Raw genomic sequence first — 15529 nt, forward strand, 5'->3', positions numbered from 1 at the left:
TTTTCCTTAGAGTTGTGATGGTGTGTGGGTGTGGGAGGGGGGCGCTCGGGAATACCTTGCCCGCCTTCTACCTCTCTTGGCCAATCTCTCCGGGAACTCCCGGTCCCAGCCGCCGGGAGCCTCCGGGAGGGGAGCGGTGCAACCCGCCCGCGTCATCTGATGCTGTTTCCTGCAGGAGGGAGAAGAGCGGAAAAAAGTGAAACTCCACCCTCCACCTCTGCCTCCCGCCCCCGGGGCCAAAGTACAAAGGGAGGAGGAAGAAGGGAACGGGGTCCGAGCTGTTGGGGCCAAAGGCACTAGCCCGAGAAGAGGTAGCTTCAGCTCAATTGGGGGCTTTTCTCTTCACCTTTTGTGCCTGAAGACACAACCGGAGTCCAGGCGCTGACCCTGGCAGGCCCCACCTTACAGTAGGCGGGCGCTGGAGCCAGGTTCCCAGGACTACTTCGGGACTGAAGGACTCTTCTGCCGCTCCAATTCAGTCATGGTGAGGCGCCGGAGGCCAGGGGGCCCCACCCCTCCAGCCTGACCACACTGCCCTCGGTGCCCTCCTTCAGAAGCCCGAGATGCGGGGGGCCGGGAGGCGACACTCCTGGCTCCCCAGAGAGGCGTGGGTCTGGGGCTGAGGGCCAGGGCCCGTATGCCCAAGTTCCGGCACTAGGGCCTCTGAAGCCGGCGGGGGTGGAGACCACGGGCACCCGAAGAAAGTCCCCCATACATTCCAACGCTGGCTCCCAGCCATGGAGCCCTTGAAGAACCTCTTCCTCAAGAGCCCGCTGGGGTCATGGAATGGCAATGGCAGTGGGGGCGGCGGGGGTAGTGGTGGAGTCCGGCCGGAGGGGTCCCCGAAGGCAGCAGCAGCTTATGCCAACCCTGTTTGGACAGCCCTGTTCGACTATGAGCCCAATGGGCAGGACGAGCTGGCCCTGAGGAAGGGCGACCGTGTGGAGGTGCTGTCCCGGGATGCAGCCATCTCGGGAGATGAGGGCTGGTGGGCGGGCCAGGTGGGTGGCCAGGTGGGCATCTTTCCATCCAACTATGTGTCTCGGGGTGGAGGCCCACCCCCTTGTGAGGTGGCCAGCTTCCAGGAGCTGCGACTGGAAGAGGTGATCGGCATCGGTGGCTTTGGCAAGGTCTACCGTGGCAGCTGGCGAGGGGAGCTGGTGGCTGTGAAAGCTGCTCGCCAGGATCCCGATGAGGACATCAGTGTAACCGCTGAGAGTGTTCGACAGGAGGCCCGGCTCTTTGCCATGCTGGCACATCCCAACATCATTGCCCTGAAAGCTGTGTGCCTGGAGGAGCCCAACCTCTGCCTAGTGATGGAGTATGCAGCTGGTGGGCCTCTCAGCCGTGCCCTGGCTGGTCGGCGAGTTCCCCCCCACGTGCTGGTCAACTGGGCTGTTCAGATCGCCCGTGGGATGCACTACCTGCACTGTGAGGCTCTGGTGCCCGTGATCCACCGAGACCTGAAGTCCAACAACAGTGAGTTTCAAGGGGCATGAAATGGGAATGGGGAGGCCAGGGGCATTGCCCAGCCAAGGCCCAGGTGCACACACTTCCTCCTAACTCTTAGCTAAGCCTAGCTGGGGAGATGTGGGAGTCAAGAGCTCCTTCCGAAAAGGAGTATTAGATATAAAGGGATACCCAGAGCCTATCAGTGACCCCCAAACGGGAATCCCAGGCACCTGGCAGTTCTGCCTCTGTCCTAGAAGTCTGTGATCCCAGCCTGTAGCTGCAGTTTGGACAATCTAAAAACAAACAAACAAGCAAACAGCTCTCTCAGGTGGGCCATCAGCATCCTGCCTAACCGTGGTTGCCACCTCAGGGAAGTCCCCTGGAGGCTGCTACTCCCAGCCTTCCCCTTTCCTGAAATTCATAAACACGGTGTTACTGCTCTCCCCTCCCCTTGGGCAGCTCCTTCAGGCTAGAGATCTCAGAAGGGAAGACCCTCCTCCCTGCTTGGTGATCAAGGCTGGTCCATCCCACTCTTCCTGACTGCAGGGTCACAATCTGATGACTTTGAGCCTTGGTTTCAGCCTCCCTAACAAGTGTGATGAGGCCAGAGCAGCTCGATGGCCTTCGAAAGCCCTGACACAGGATGCCCAACAGGTCCTCAGTCAGTGATGGAGAGTAGATATTTCTGACAGGATGGCTGAGAGGGTATCAGGCAGTAGGCCTGGGAGTGCCTAGCAAAGGGAGACTCCATCTCTCGCCATCTGAAACTCCCATTCATAGGTAGGCCAAAGACAAGTTAGTGACAGGTTCAGACGGCTTCCTGAAGTGGGCAGGTTTCAAGCCAGTCCAAAACAGGCAGCATTTAGTGAGGTACTTGGTTGGGTATCTGGGCAGGGCCTGACCACAGTACAGGCTCAGAGGCCGAATCCAGCAACGTGGGAGCACCAGGACCTGGGTCTCCTGGAGCAGAGGGCACAAGTTGGGGAGCGGTGCTCAGTGGGGTGATGGAGAGGAAAAGCATGGAGATCTTAGAGGGGATCAGCACTGACATGCTGAGCCTCTTGGCCTTGGTGTACTGTAAAGCAGGGGCTGGAGGAAAACAGCAGCAGAACCAGTGATAGTCAAGTTCTTGCCAGAGTTGAGCGCCTCCCAGTCATCCCCAGAGCAGCACGGGTCCCAGCCACTACCTAGGGACCCCACTCCCTGCACTAGCCTGAGGGGGATTCCCCAAAGGCCCAGGGGGTGGGGGCTCCTGTCTTCTGTTTTTCCTCCGTTCTCTTTCCAGAAAAAAATGGAACAATAGTCCAGGCCCCTGCTCCCCGCCCTTCACACCGCTTCCTGTGTTTCCTGCTGCCCCTGGGCTGGCTTCCTGCCCCAGCTCCAGCCCCTGTTCCCTCCCTGGCCCAGCTGCCTGCAGGGGAGGAAAAGCTGGGGGTGGAGGGGTTTCAGGAGAGGAAGGAGCCAGGGATTGCCCCCCCCCAGCCCTGGCCCTAGTTCCCCTGCTTCCCTCCCAGAGTCTGGGTGGTGGTGAAGGGCAGGCAAGGTGCCCTCAGCCTCTGGCATCCAACTTCACAGACCCGGGCCTAGGCCCGAGTTGCTGTCTGTAGGATTGGGGTGGGGGGAGTCCCTGGGCTTGGGGGGGGCTCAGGCAATAAACAATGGCATGATTTTCCTGGACAATGGGGGCCTTGTGAGAAAGCCTGGCTGGGAGAGAAGGGGGAATTCTCTAAGCCCACGAGTCACAGGACTGACCAGCCAGCCCGGCCTGGACCTGACCTCCCCCAATTCGCCCCCAAAGAACACCCCCCCCCAAGTTAGTGCAAGCCTCCTAGAAAGGAGAAGTAGGGACCATGAGAGGGAAGAGGAAGAGGTGTGAGCTGGGCAGGCTACTCCCTAGCCTGACAGAGGCTAGGAGGGGGTGGGGGACAGTAAGGAGTGACTGTGAAGATTGCCCCAGCCTGGGCTCTCTAGCCCGCACTGGTTGGCCGCTGACCTCCCATGCCCAAGGTCTCATTCAGACATCAGAACAGTAACTTAGGTTGTGAGAAATTCAGGACCCAAGCAGGGTGCAAAACAACCTGGAGGGAAAACTGGGGATGCAGAGAGAGATGCTTGGCAAATACCAGAGTAGAGAGTTGGGAGGTCGCAGCGTGGCCACAGATCCTGAGACTGGGTGAGCTGCTGCCTCTTTCTGAAATTCAGATTCCCTAGCAAAAGGAGGGAGCTTGGTTCCCCTGCCTGAGAAGATAAATGGCACCCAAAGTGCTTTACCTGTCTGTGGGCCCCCACAGGTGGCCAGAGAGCAGGTTAAAGGCAGTGGGAGCGCCTCAGTGGAGGGCTGGGTCCTGGCTCCAGAGAGAACTGTGCTCTGCATCCTGCCCAGTCTGTTACAGTTCCTCCTGAGGGGAGGCCCAGCAACGGTCCCCACGGCTTCTGCAGCCTGGCCGGGGCTGGAGGCTGGAAGTTAGGATTAAGGGTGGAGAGGAGGGGGGGACTCTGACAGAAGTGAGCACTGAATTTCTAAGACAGATGACAGCGCAAGCAGCCTGCCTCTGTCCGTGTCCAGGTTAAAGAAGGCTTTTAAGTGTCTAAACTGGCCTAAGACTCCTTGACAACCTTGTGAGATAGGTTAGTGTCATTCTGTGCTTTATCTGTGCCAGACTCGATCTCAGAGCAGAAGAGGAGCAGGTGGATTTCAAGACTATCCTCTGAATTAGGAGATTTGAGAGAAAGTCTGTCGGGCGTGGGGGCCGAATAAACGCAGGACTAGGTAGAGCATGTCACTGCTGTCTCACCTAGCGTTCCAAGTTTAAAAGATGCCATCCAGGAGTGGGGCTGGCACCTGGAAGAGATGGAGGCAGCCCACGGGTGGTAAGGAGAGTCTGAGCTCTGAAGAGCACCAGCATCAAGCAGCTGAGAATGGGAGAGAGGCTGCAGGGAAACAGTCGAGCAGCAAAGGCCCTGGGAATGGAGGGTTTGTGAGGGGCTTAGCAGTACCAAATCACCCATGAAGCTGCAGGGCTTGGCCAGCAGTGGAAACAGGGGTTCTGGATTCAGGCTTTCAAAGAATACCTGGTCTGATACCTCCTCTGAGAAGCCCTCTCTGACTCACCTGGCCAATAGGTGCCCTTCCCCTCGCCCTCACACTCAGTACCTGTCATACCGCCATTGTAGCCCTGACATCTTGTGCCCGAGAGCTGGAAGCTGTGCCCAACACTTGTTTAAAGCAGATGACACTGCTCACTATGATGGGCCCTTCAGACCCTGGAGAGTGTGACTCTGTCCTGCTGCTCTGAAACCGCTCACTTGAGCTCGCTTTTTTCGTTGTTGTTGTGTGTGGGTTTTCTGGCTTGGTTTGGTTTGGTTTGGTTTGGTTTTTGAGACAGGGATTCTCTGGGTAGCTCTGGCTGTCCTGGAACCCACTTTGTAGACCAGGCTGGCCACGAACTCACAGAGACCCACCTACCTCTGCCTCCCTGAGTACTGGGATTAAAGGTGTGCGATGCCACTGCTGCTTGAGCTGTTTTTATCCTGGCAAAAGATTTCTAAGTTGCTGCCTTTCCTCCTCACTCTGAGAGTGGTGGCCACACTCAGATTAAAACCAAACAGCCCTGCTAAGTCTGACCAAGAGCCATCACTGTCCATCCGTCCCCGCCTTCCCTTCATACCCAGCTCCCTCTGTAGGTACCCTTTGTGGTCTTCTGCTGTGAGGGGCTGTGATTGTCACAGTGCTGTGGGCTCCAGGACCTGCAGGCCTTCGCTTACTGAGCGCTTCCCTCCTGTTCCCCAGACTAGCTTCCAGTTCACACTCCTGCTTTAGCAAAGTGGCAAGACACAGGTTTCTCTCTGTTTTTGTTTTTCTGACACAGGGTTTCTCTGTGTAACAGCCTTGGCTGGCTGTCCTGGAGTGCATATATCCGCCTGCCTCTGCTTCCTGAGTGCTGGGATTAAAGGCTTGTGCCACGTTGCCTGGCTCGATTTTTGTTGAAAGAAGAGCCACCAACACTGAGAACCGACCACATTAGTTTTTATTCCATTCGGTGCAGGAAAAAGCTAGAGCATTAGCTTTGGAGCCATTGGCTGAATGGAATCTCAATTTGCTATGACCTTGATCAAGACATTTCCCTACCTGTAAAATGGGAATAATTCCTACCTGATTGTTTAATTTGGTTTAGTTTGGCTTTTTTATTTTAGTTAGAACTAAGTATAAAAATTTGGCCTCTAGCATTCTGAGGAGAAGATGCAGCTTAGAAAGCCCTTGCCAGCAAATGTGTTGTTATGCTTCAGTCTCACCCAGCTGTGAGCTTCTCAAGGCAAGATCCTCATCAGCCCCCCTGTGCACTCTGTACCTAGCCAGCACGCCTCTCAGATGTGTGCCACGCTCTTCCCAGCCCCATCACCCCTCTCTCATATATCCACAACCCTGCTCTACTTCTTCCCCAGTTCTGCTGCTGCAGCCCATCGAGGGTGACGACATGGAGCAAAAGACCCTAAAGATCACTGACTTTGGCCTCGCCAGAGAGTGGCACAAAACCACACAAATGAGTGCCGCAGGGACCTATGCTTGGATGGCCCCCGAGGTTATCAAGGCCTCCACCTTCTCAAAGGGCAGCGATGTCTGGAGGTACAGCCGGAGGGTTGGGACTGGACGGTCTGGGGTCAGAGGGCAGAGGGTGAGAAGGGGTGCTTAAGACTAGGGGTGGCCAGACAAGCTGAAGTCGGAAGAACCCCAAACCATTTAATTACTCCCTGCTTTGGAGTGAAGAGAACACACAAATCCCTTGTCTCCCCACAGCTTTGGGGTGCTGCTATGGGAACTGCTGACTGGGGAAGTGCCCTACCGTGGTATAGACTGTCTCGCTGTAGCCTATGGTGTGGCTGTCAACAAGTTAACATTGCCCATCCCATCGACCTGCCCCGAGCCCTTCGCACAACTCATGGCCGGTAAGAGGACGGGCTGAGCAGGTGAGGGGAAACTCCCTAGCCCCAGACACATATACCCGCAGACTCTCTTATTCTGCCCCATTAGACTGCTGGGCACAGGACCCCCACCGCAGGCCGGACTTCGCCTCCATCCTGCAGCAGCTGGAGGCACTAGAGGCGCAGGTCCTACGGGAGATGCCACGGGACTCCTTCCATTCCATGCAGGAGGGCTGGAAACGCGAGATCCAAGGCCTCTTTGACGAACTGCGGGCCAAGGAAAAGGTGGGAAGACTCCGGGGACACAAGGTGGGGCAGAGGATGAGGTGGGAAGTCTGGGTCTATGATTGACTGACCCCGCCCCCTTCACTGTCCGGAGCACAGGAACTACTGAGCCGCGAGGAGGAGCTGACGCGCGCGGCGCGCGAGCAGCGGTCCCAGGCGGAGCAGCTGCGGCGGCGCGAGCACCTGCTGGCCCAGTGGGAGTTGGAGGTGTTTGAGCGCGAGCTGACGCTGCTGCTGCAGCAGGTGGACCGAGAGCGGCCGCACGTGCGCCGCCGCCGCGGCACCTTCAAGCGGAGCAAGCTGCGGGCGCGCGACGGCGGGGAGCGCATCAGCATGCCCCTGGGTAAGGGGCGGGGCTCCGGCACGCCTCGCTGCCATTGGCTGTGTGTGGCAGGGGGTGTGGTCAGGCTTGTCTGCTGGCCGCTTTGGGATTGGTTTGGGGTATTGCTGTCCTGACCAGCTGAAGGCTAGACTAGGGAGGGGTTTATTTTTGGGTTTGGTTGGTTTTTTTCTCCTGCGGGCGGGTCCTGACGTGAATATTTGCATGTCCAGCTGCTAGTGGCTGCCAGGGGTGCTCCGGAAAGTTGTAAGAGAGACTAGAGGGTGGGGCTGGCCTACCTGCCCCGGAAACTTTTACTTATCTACTACCTGTTAGTCCTGGTGATGGGGGTCAACCACTCAACTCTCTTTATTGAAGGCCTCGAGGCAGGAATGCAGTCAAGCACACAGCCACTGTTGCCACTGCCAGAGAGGCCCGGAGCTTCCCAAGGGCCCCTGAGATTTTTGAGTGCTTCCTCTTCACAAACCTGCACCTGCCCTCTCTTTTTCCAAATCCCAGATTTCAAACACCGCATCACTGTGCAGGCCTCTCCAGGCCTTGACCGGAGAAGAAATGTCTTCGAGGTTGGGGCTGGGGACTCGCCCACTTTCCCTCGGTTCCGAGCCATCCAGTGTAAGAAACTTGTTCTGCCCTGCCTTCCCTACACCCCATAAAACTCCCAGTCTGGAGGTGAATCTGCCTTTCCTCACCATACCCTGTTCCTCTGCTTCCAGGCTTCCCTCCTCTTGTCTAGACTTTTACTTAAGTTCTCAGCACACCCCTCCCCAATACTTCTCTTCCCCCGCCAAGTAATTATATAATATTATAATTTGGGGGTTTTGTTTTGTTTTGAGCCTTAACTTTGATTCACCCGAGTACCAAGAAAAGGGTTATGCTAACACACTCGATTCCTTTTTTTTTTTTTTTGAGACAGGGTTTCTTTGTGTAACTAACAGCCAGGCTGGCCTTGAACGCTTACTTAGAGATCTGCCTGCCTCTGCCTTCCACTGCTGCCCTGCGCTTCATACAGTCTTTATTTTCCTGAATGCTTTGCAAATATTAACTCAGTAATTGTAGTGTGATTGCTAAGTGTAAATGAGAAAATTGAAATAAGTAATTTGCCACATGGCCAATAAGTGGCAGAGCAAATATTCGAACTCGAGCCGTTGAAGGGGATTGGCTCACTGCTGACCCAGGGCCTAGTCCCACCTACCCCACCAAAGCCCAGAGGACGTGGATGGACTCAGACCCTATGGTGTTTGTTCCCTTACAGTGGAGCCTGCAGAGTCAGGCCAGACTTGGGGTCGCCAGTCCCCTAGACGTTTAGAAGATTCAAGCAATGGAGAGAGGCGTGCTTGCTGGGCCTGGGGTCCCAGTTCCCCCAAGCCTGGGGAGGCCCAGAATGGGAGGTGAGTGTCTGAGTGTCCCCCAGCCCTGCTGGCTGTTAGACTCTTCTTTAGTCCCGAGACTCACAAAGCATGCCTTCATTGCCTCTCCCTCCAGAAGAAGGTCCCGCATGGATGAAGCCACGTGGTACCCTGACTCCGAGGACTCATCCCCACTAGGATCTCCTTCTGCTCCCCCAACACTCAACGGTGAGCAACTTTGTCTCCCCTAGTGGATCTTCTGTTTTGTTTTGTTTTTCAAGACAGGGTTTCTCTGTGGCTTTGGAGCCTATACTGGAACTAGCTCTGTAGACCAGGCTGGCCTCGAACTCACAGAGATCCACCTGCCTCTGCCTCCTGAGTGCTAGGATTAAAGGCGTGTGCCACCACCACCCGGCTCCCCAACAGATCTTGCTTAATTCTTTCTGTGGGCCTTGGGTAGACTTTGAGAAGCCAGCAGGCAGAAATGGAATCCTGCCTTGAAAGCTCTCACTCAAGACTAGGAAGCTAGCCGGGCGATGGTGGCGCACGCCTTTAATCCCAGCACTTGGGAGGCAGAGGCAGGTGGATCTCTGTGAGTTCAAGACCAGTCTGGTCTACAGAGCTAGTTCCAGGACAGGCTCCAAAGCCACAGAGAAACCCTGTCTCGAAAAAAAAAAAAAAAAGACTAGGAAGCTAAAGCTGAAGCTGCACAGAGCCAGACCTAGAGCCCAGGTCACCTGTTCTGGTCTCCAGACCCACAAGAGTAGACTTAGCCGAGGCCTTGGGGCTTCTAGAGACTAGCCCTCCTGCTTAGGACTTTAGCAGCCCTGCACAGCACTGAAACCTCAACAGCTTCCAGGAAGGATAAGAAACAGGGAATGGTTTCTTCCATTTGGTACCCAGAAGAGGTAGAGCCACGCTAATGGCTTCCACAGTGCTTTTCAGAGTGGAGAGCCCATGGATGAAGAGGAGGATAGTAAGACAAGGCAAGGAGAGATCTGGGACCCCCATCTACATCTAGGGAAGTTCAGGACTTCTGTTGTCTGTGACGATGATGGCCTCACTGTGAGGGGAACGACATGTCTAACCCTGTGGGTGAGGAGAACATTATTCTCCCCATTTTAAATACAAGGAAGTTGAGGCTCCAAGAGGGACGTAAGCCACCTCAAATCCCCAGCTGAGGACGCTAACCGTGGGAAGCTGTGGCTTCCAAAGTCTCAGCTGGCTTCCTGGGACACTTTCCTTCTATACCTACCGCTTAGGAAGCTAACTGGGGCTTCAACACCAGAGGGAAGAGGGCTCAGCTCAACACTGCCCAGACTCCACAGAGCCAAGAAAGTTGTGGTTGTCTGTGGGACCCTATGCCAACCTAGGGACCATCACAGGGATCCCAGCCATACCTGCTGCATGCAGCAGAATGTAGACCTTAGACCTTATTTTAATGGCTCTGAGACTAGAGCCCTGTTCACCAAATTGTGCCCGTTAGCTGTGCCCTTCCCATTTAACACCCACACACATAGCCATCACCTCCTTCTACTGTGTCTGTAAAATAACAGCAAATATTCATCAGCTTTCTCCTGTCTGCTAAGTAGATGCTGGCTCCCTTTTACAGAGGAGAAAACTGAGGCACAGAAATTGGCAGAAGAGGGATTTGAACGCGGGTTGCTCAGGCTCTGGAGTCTGGCTTTTGGGCTCCCCTCTGCTAGTTTTTTGGGTTTTGTTGTTGTTGTTGTTGTTTGTTTTTTGTGATTTTCCGAGGTTTCTCTGTGTAGCCTTGGCTGTCTTGGAACTCTCTTTGTAGACCAGGCTGGCCTTGAACTCAGAGATCTGCCTTCCTCTGCTTCCTGAGTGCTGAGATTAAAGGTGTGTGCTACTTTGCCTGGTTGTATACTGTATGTATGCATTGCCTATGAACACCAGAAGAGGAAAAGGGGCATCGAATCCCCTGAAACTGAAGTTATAGATAGCTGTGAGCCCCATTTGGGTGCTAGGAACTGAACCCAGGTTCTCTGGAAGAGCAGCTGGTCGTCCTGAGCCCTGAACCATCTCTCCAGCCCCTCATTTCGCTCTAGCTGTGGCAGCCTACAATTAGCTGTTGTTTGAGGGTTGAACTGAAAACAGGAAAACTAGAGGGATTAAATTTGTTTATTCTAGAATGTACCAGGCCAGAGGACCAAAGGAGAATTCGAAGGCCTCTGAACCCAGGTGTAGGTCAGGTCAGTCCTTATCCATGCTGCCGGGCCCTTTGGCCATGACTTCCCTGAGTTCCCAGAGGAAAAGACACAAGACTTAGATCCCACACCTCTCCCGCTGGTTGCTCTTTGTGAGAGGACTCTACCACCCCAGCCTAATGGCTGACAGCCCAAGCCTGGACTCCTGCGTCCATCTGGGTGTATGAGAAAAGTATATGCTACAAGAGCTAGTTCCGGGACAGGCACCAAAGCTACAGAGAAACCCTGTCTCGAAAAACCAAAAAAGAAAAGTATATGACCTTGACCTTCCAAACACTCACATCGAGAAGCTCGCTGAGAATTAAGGAATGGGGTCTCATAGAGAGTCCACACTCAGGACATCTCATGCATAGACCACTAGCAGGGCTCCCTACATGGAGGTCCTGGCCCTTAGGAACCAGGTCACAATGATAGCTCTTTGATAGCCAGCAGGCAGCCTACAGTGACAGAAAACTGCCTAAAGGGTATTGCCAGGAGCCACTCACCAGCCCCAAATCCCTTGGAAGCAACTTTGCCGTCGTCTCCAGGTCAAGTGTATCATGCTGTCTTCTCCTAAATAGCAGAGTTACTAACTCTGACATTCAGGAGCTTAGAGGCAAATTTAAATCCTATGCAAGTTACTTTGGATGAGTTGCTTAACTCTGAGGACCTGTGTTTCTCAGAGCTGACGTCAGGAACTTCCACTCACCCTGCTGGGTCCCAGTCTCTACTCTCACTTCTCTTTTTTCATTTTTCTCTTGCTTATTTTAATACTTATAGATTCTTTTTTTTAAAATATTTATTTATTATGTATACAATATTCTGTCTGTGTGTATGCCTACAGGCCAGAAGAGGGCACCAGACCCCATTACAGATGGTTGTGAGCCACCATGTGGTTACTGGGAATTGAACTCAGGACCTTTGGAAGAGCAGGCAATGCTCTTAACCTCTGAGCCATCTCTCCAGCCCTTAGATTCTTTTTTACCTTTTTGTTTTGCTTTTTTGTTTTGATTTTCAAGACAGGGCTGAAAATCCTGTAGCTTTGGAGCCTGTCCTGGAACTAGCTCTTGTAGACCAGGCTGGCCTCAAACTCACAGAGATCCGCCTGCCTCTGCCTCGCAAATGCTAGGATTAAAGGCGTGCACCACCACTGCCGCTGCCACCACCCAACTCTTTTTTACATTTCTTTTACTGTTTTCTTCCCAGGGATCCATTGCCCTCTACTGGCCTCTGCAAGCACCAGGCACGTGCAATAGTGCACAGACGTACGTGCAGCCAAAATACTCATACAAATAAAGTATTTTTTAAAAAGAAGTTCCCTGGGCCAAGAGAACTCCAAGCTAAATCCTGTTCACAGCAGAAGTTCTCATTTCCTAGCCTATATTTCTTTCTCTAGCCAACCCAGATCTCTAGACTGTTCAGCTACTGGTCTGGCACAAAGAGGGAAGGACAAGGGATTAGAGCAGGGAGGGCTTTGATGATGTCTTTGAGGACAGCTGGCTAGGAGAGAGAGCACCTAAGATCAGGAGGGGTCCCTTGCAGGAAGTCACAGCTACTCTGAGGAATGGGCTGTTCTGCTTGGAAGACAGCTTCTACATCAGCTGCTTCCAGACTTTGCCCCCAGACCCTTTCCCTTTGGCAGAGTGTAATGTGTGTGATGGGGAGGTTCCAGGTTCTGCTCTACACACAAAACTTGGTTCTTGTTCCAAGGCCACTGAGGGATCCCCAGGATGCTCACCCAGCAGATGTACTCCCCTCGATCTGACCTGTGTCACTGCTGCCCACAGGTAACCCTCCACGGCCTAGCCCAGAGCCAGAGGAAGCGCGGCGGCCTGGACCCACAGAGCGGGGCAATAGCTCCGGGACTCCCAAGCTGATCCAACGCGCACTGCTGCGGGGCACTGCTCTGCTGGCCTCTCTGGGTCTCGGCCGCGACCTGCAGCCTCCAGGAGGCCTGAGCCGTGAACGTGGGGAGCCCCCACCAGCACCGCCCCCTGCACAGATACCCTCACCCTGCCCAGCCGAGCCGCCCTCCACCCCACTCATCCGTCTGTCACCCACAACACCTGATGCCCGTGGCCCACCCACCCCTGTACCCTTATTGCTGGACCTAGGTGTTCCCTCTGGCCAGCCATCAGCCAAGAGCCCTCGGCGGGAAGAGACACGTGGTGAGTGTCCCTAAGACTGAACCATCTGAGAAGCGGGGAGTGCCTAGGAACTCAGAGGATCTCAGACAGCTGCAGGGAACCCAAACCAGACCCTTAGGCCCTGGGCCTACTGACAGAGTTCCAGGTTTAGCTGTGAAGAAACGGGACCCTCCTAATGGTGACAGACTCCTGTTGATTAGTTGGGCCAAGTACTGTAACCATTCTGTAGAGAGGTTATTACATTAAATTAGAATCAAGCATTTTTTTCAATTAATTTATTTTTATTTTATGTGCATTGATTGGCTGGTGTCATGTCTGTGTGAGGGTTCTTGATCCCCTGGAACTGGAGTCAGCCAGTTGTCAGCTGCCATGTGGGTGCTGGGAATTGAACCTGAATGCTGGAAGAACAGCCAGTGCTCCTAACCTCTAAGCCATCTCTCCAGCCTCATATCAAACATTCTTACCCAGTTTTTAGATGAATTATTTTTGTTCGATTGTTTGAAGCAGGGTCTACCTATGTAGCCCAGGCTGGCCTCAACTCCCAGCCCTCCTGTCTCAGCATCCCAAGTTCTGCGGGGACACATGTACACCACATGCTAGGCTGGCTGAGGAAACCCATTGATTTTTACATTTATTCATTGTGGGATACACATGCCAAAGTGCAAATATGGATGGCAGCTTTCAGGAACCAGTTCTCCTTCCACAACCTGGGTTCCAGAGTTTGAACTCAGGTCGTTAGTCTTGGAGGCAGGCACCGTTAACCAAGCTGTCTGACCAGCTTAGATGAGGAAATGTTCGGGAATACAGAGATGTAGCTGTAAAAGCTCAGGGCTCCCACAGCTAGTAAGTCGCCAAGCCCAGAGGGGTCTAGGACAGCCTGGTTCTGAAACACTATGCTGAACAGACACATCATGGAACATGAAGAGCCTTATAGCTAGAAGCTCAGGCCAGAGCAGGGCAGTGCCTTCAGGGGACACCTAGGAATTAGTAGATGTCTAACCACGTACCCCTTCAAAACTCCACAGGAAGAACTGTCTCACCCCCACCAGGAATATCACGCTCGGCTCCTGGTACCCCTGGAACCCCTCGATCACCACCCTTGGGCCTCATCAGCCGACCTCGGCCCTCACCACTCCGTAGCCGTATTGACCCGTGGAGCTTTGTATCAGCTGGGCCACGGCCTTCACCCCTGCCCTCTCCACAGCCTGCGCCCCGACGGGCACCTTGGACCTTATTCCCAGACTCAGATCCCTTCTGGGACTCCCCACCTGCCAACCCCTTCCGGGGAGGCTCCCAGGACTGCAGGACGCAGACCAAAGACATAGGTGCTCAGGCCCCGTGGGCACCAGAAGCAGGACCTTGAGTGGGCCAGGCCACACCCCCATGCTCCAGCTGCCTTAAAGGAGGCATAGCATACACTGGAAGAGGAGCCAGGCAGGTCTCTGTGGCTGCCTTGGTTTCTCCCAGGGACCCTGACCCCTTGTGGGGGTCAGGAACACTACACTGCACAGAAAGCCTTCACACTGGATGGGGGGCTACACCCCACATGCCTACAACCTGACTTACCTGCCCCACTGGGGCCTGACACTGTACCTAACTGGTTGGGAGGACCAGAGCCTGTCTCAGGGAATTGCCCCCAGGAGTGGTGCAGGGAGAAGGGGGAGGTACAGGGGAGAGGGGCCGACCTCAGGTGTCACCAGCACTTTTGACCAAGTCCTGTTACTGTGGCCCCTGTCCCCAAGGCCTAGTTCCTGGACCCCCTACCCTGGAGGTTGTAAGAGCCGGGGCTCTCTGGGTGCCTCTCTGCTGCCCCAGCCAAGGTTGGGGCCTTGGTCTGGGGAGCCAATGAAGCCAAATAAACTCGTAAGCTGTATCCCCAAATGCAGTCTGTCACCCTTCTTGAAGGTAATCCAGTGTCCTTGCCTTCACGCCCCTAAAGCAATGGGCAGATAAACTGCCTGAGACCAATCTAGAATGCCTTGTACCGCACGCCTCTCCTAGGGCCAAGCCCACCATCCTGGTAACCAGTAAGGGTTCATCTCAGCTCCCTAACTTTACACATGCTGATCTCATCTCTTCTCCCACCATGGCCAGGCTTCATCCAGCCACAGTTCTACCTGAGCCATTTCTACCATTCAGGTGAGGGTTTGTCCTGCTCCCTGCTGCTGGCTGGTCCCTGCCTGTCTCCTGGGCCCAGCTACAATATCATCACCTCTAGGACAATGCCCAGGTCACACTTTCCCCAGCCCAGGTAGATTCATGCCCGTAGCCCTCTGGGAAACATTTTGATGGTATGTCCTGGGTTTGCCTCTAGTCCATGGCCTGGATGCAGACAGAATAAGTGTGCCCACGGAGTATCATGGTGACCCGCCTTGACATTTTTGACACTACTTTGAGGTTCTGTCTCACCCACTTTCACCAGGGTCCCTCTATGGTTTATGAATGAACTTCCCATTCCCTAGGCCAGGGCCCCTCTATGGTCTATGAATGAACCTCCCATTCCCTAGGCCAGGGCCCCTCTATGGTCTATGAATGAACCTCCCATTCCCTAGGCCAGGGCCCCTCTATGGTTTATGAGTGAACCTCCCATTCCTTAGGCCAGGGCCCCTCTATGGTCTATGAATGAACCTCCCATTCCCTAGGCCAGGGCCCCTCTATGGTTTATGAGTGAACCTCCCCATTACACATGGCAGCCATTCCTGGTCTGCAGTCTGGCCACGCAAGGAGATCCTCGCAAGAGCTGGGACAGGAAGTTTGGCAGCATCACCTGTCCAGAGGGCTCCTACCTCGTTTTCTCCCCAACTATTTCCATCTAAATCTCACAACTCT

General features: G+C 54.4%; 1 protein-coding gene across 2 annotated transcripts; it reads left to right on the forward strand.

The window, feature by feature from the left end:
- Nucleotides 1-585: 585 nt before the first annotated feature.
- Map3k11 (mitogen-activated protein kinase kinase kinase 11) lies at nt 586-14211 on the forward strand. Of its 2 annotated transcripts, none has more exons than XM_075973171.1 (10): nt 586-1479; nt 5896-6076; nt 6248-6396; nt 6482-6657; nt 6757-7000; nt 7496-7609; nt 8250-8385; nt 8480-8571; nt 12341-12721; nt 13726-14211. In XM_075973171.1, exons 1-10 carry the CDS (start codon nt 738-740, stop codon nt 14061-14063), a joined length of 2553 nt encoding a protein of 850 aa, XP_075829286.1. In that variant the 5' UTR covers nt 586-737; the 3' UTR covers nt 14064-14211. The 2 variants fall into 2 exon arrangements, with proteins under 2 accessions (XP_075829286.1, XP_075829287.1); XM_075973172.1 differs by having other exon boundaries at nt 8483-8571.
- The last annotated feature ends 1318 nt before the right edge of the window (nt 14212-15529 follow it).

Source organism: Microtus pennsylvanicus, chromosome 5, assembly GCF_037038515.1.
Source record: "Microtus pennsylvanicus isolate mMicPen1 chromosome 5, mMicPen1.hap1, whole genome shotgun sequence".
NCBI classification, from domain to species: domain Eukaryota; kingdom Metazoa; phylum Chordata; class Mammalia; order Rodentia; family Cricetidae; genus Microtus; species Microtus pennsylvanicus.

Bases quoted from the DNA above. Each gene is read 5' to 3' on its own strand.
- Map3k11 (XM_075973171.1), top strand. From the start codon at position 738: ATGGAGCCCTTGAAGAACCTCTTCCTCAAGAGCCCGCTGGGGTCATGG. The intron at 6,658-6,756 runs GTGGGAAGACTC...TCCGGAGCACAG, and splicing joins AACTGCGGGCCAAGGAAAAG to GAACTACTGAGCCGCGAGGA. The intron at 7,610-8,249 runs GTAAGAAACTTG...GTTCCCTTACAG, and splicing joins TCGGTTCCGAGCCATCCAGT to TGGAGCCTGCAGAGTCAGGC.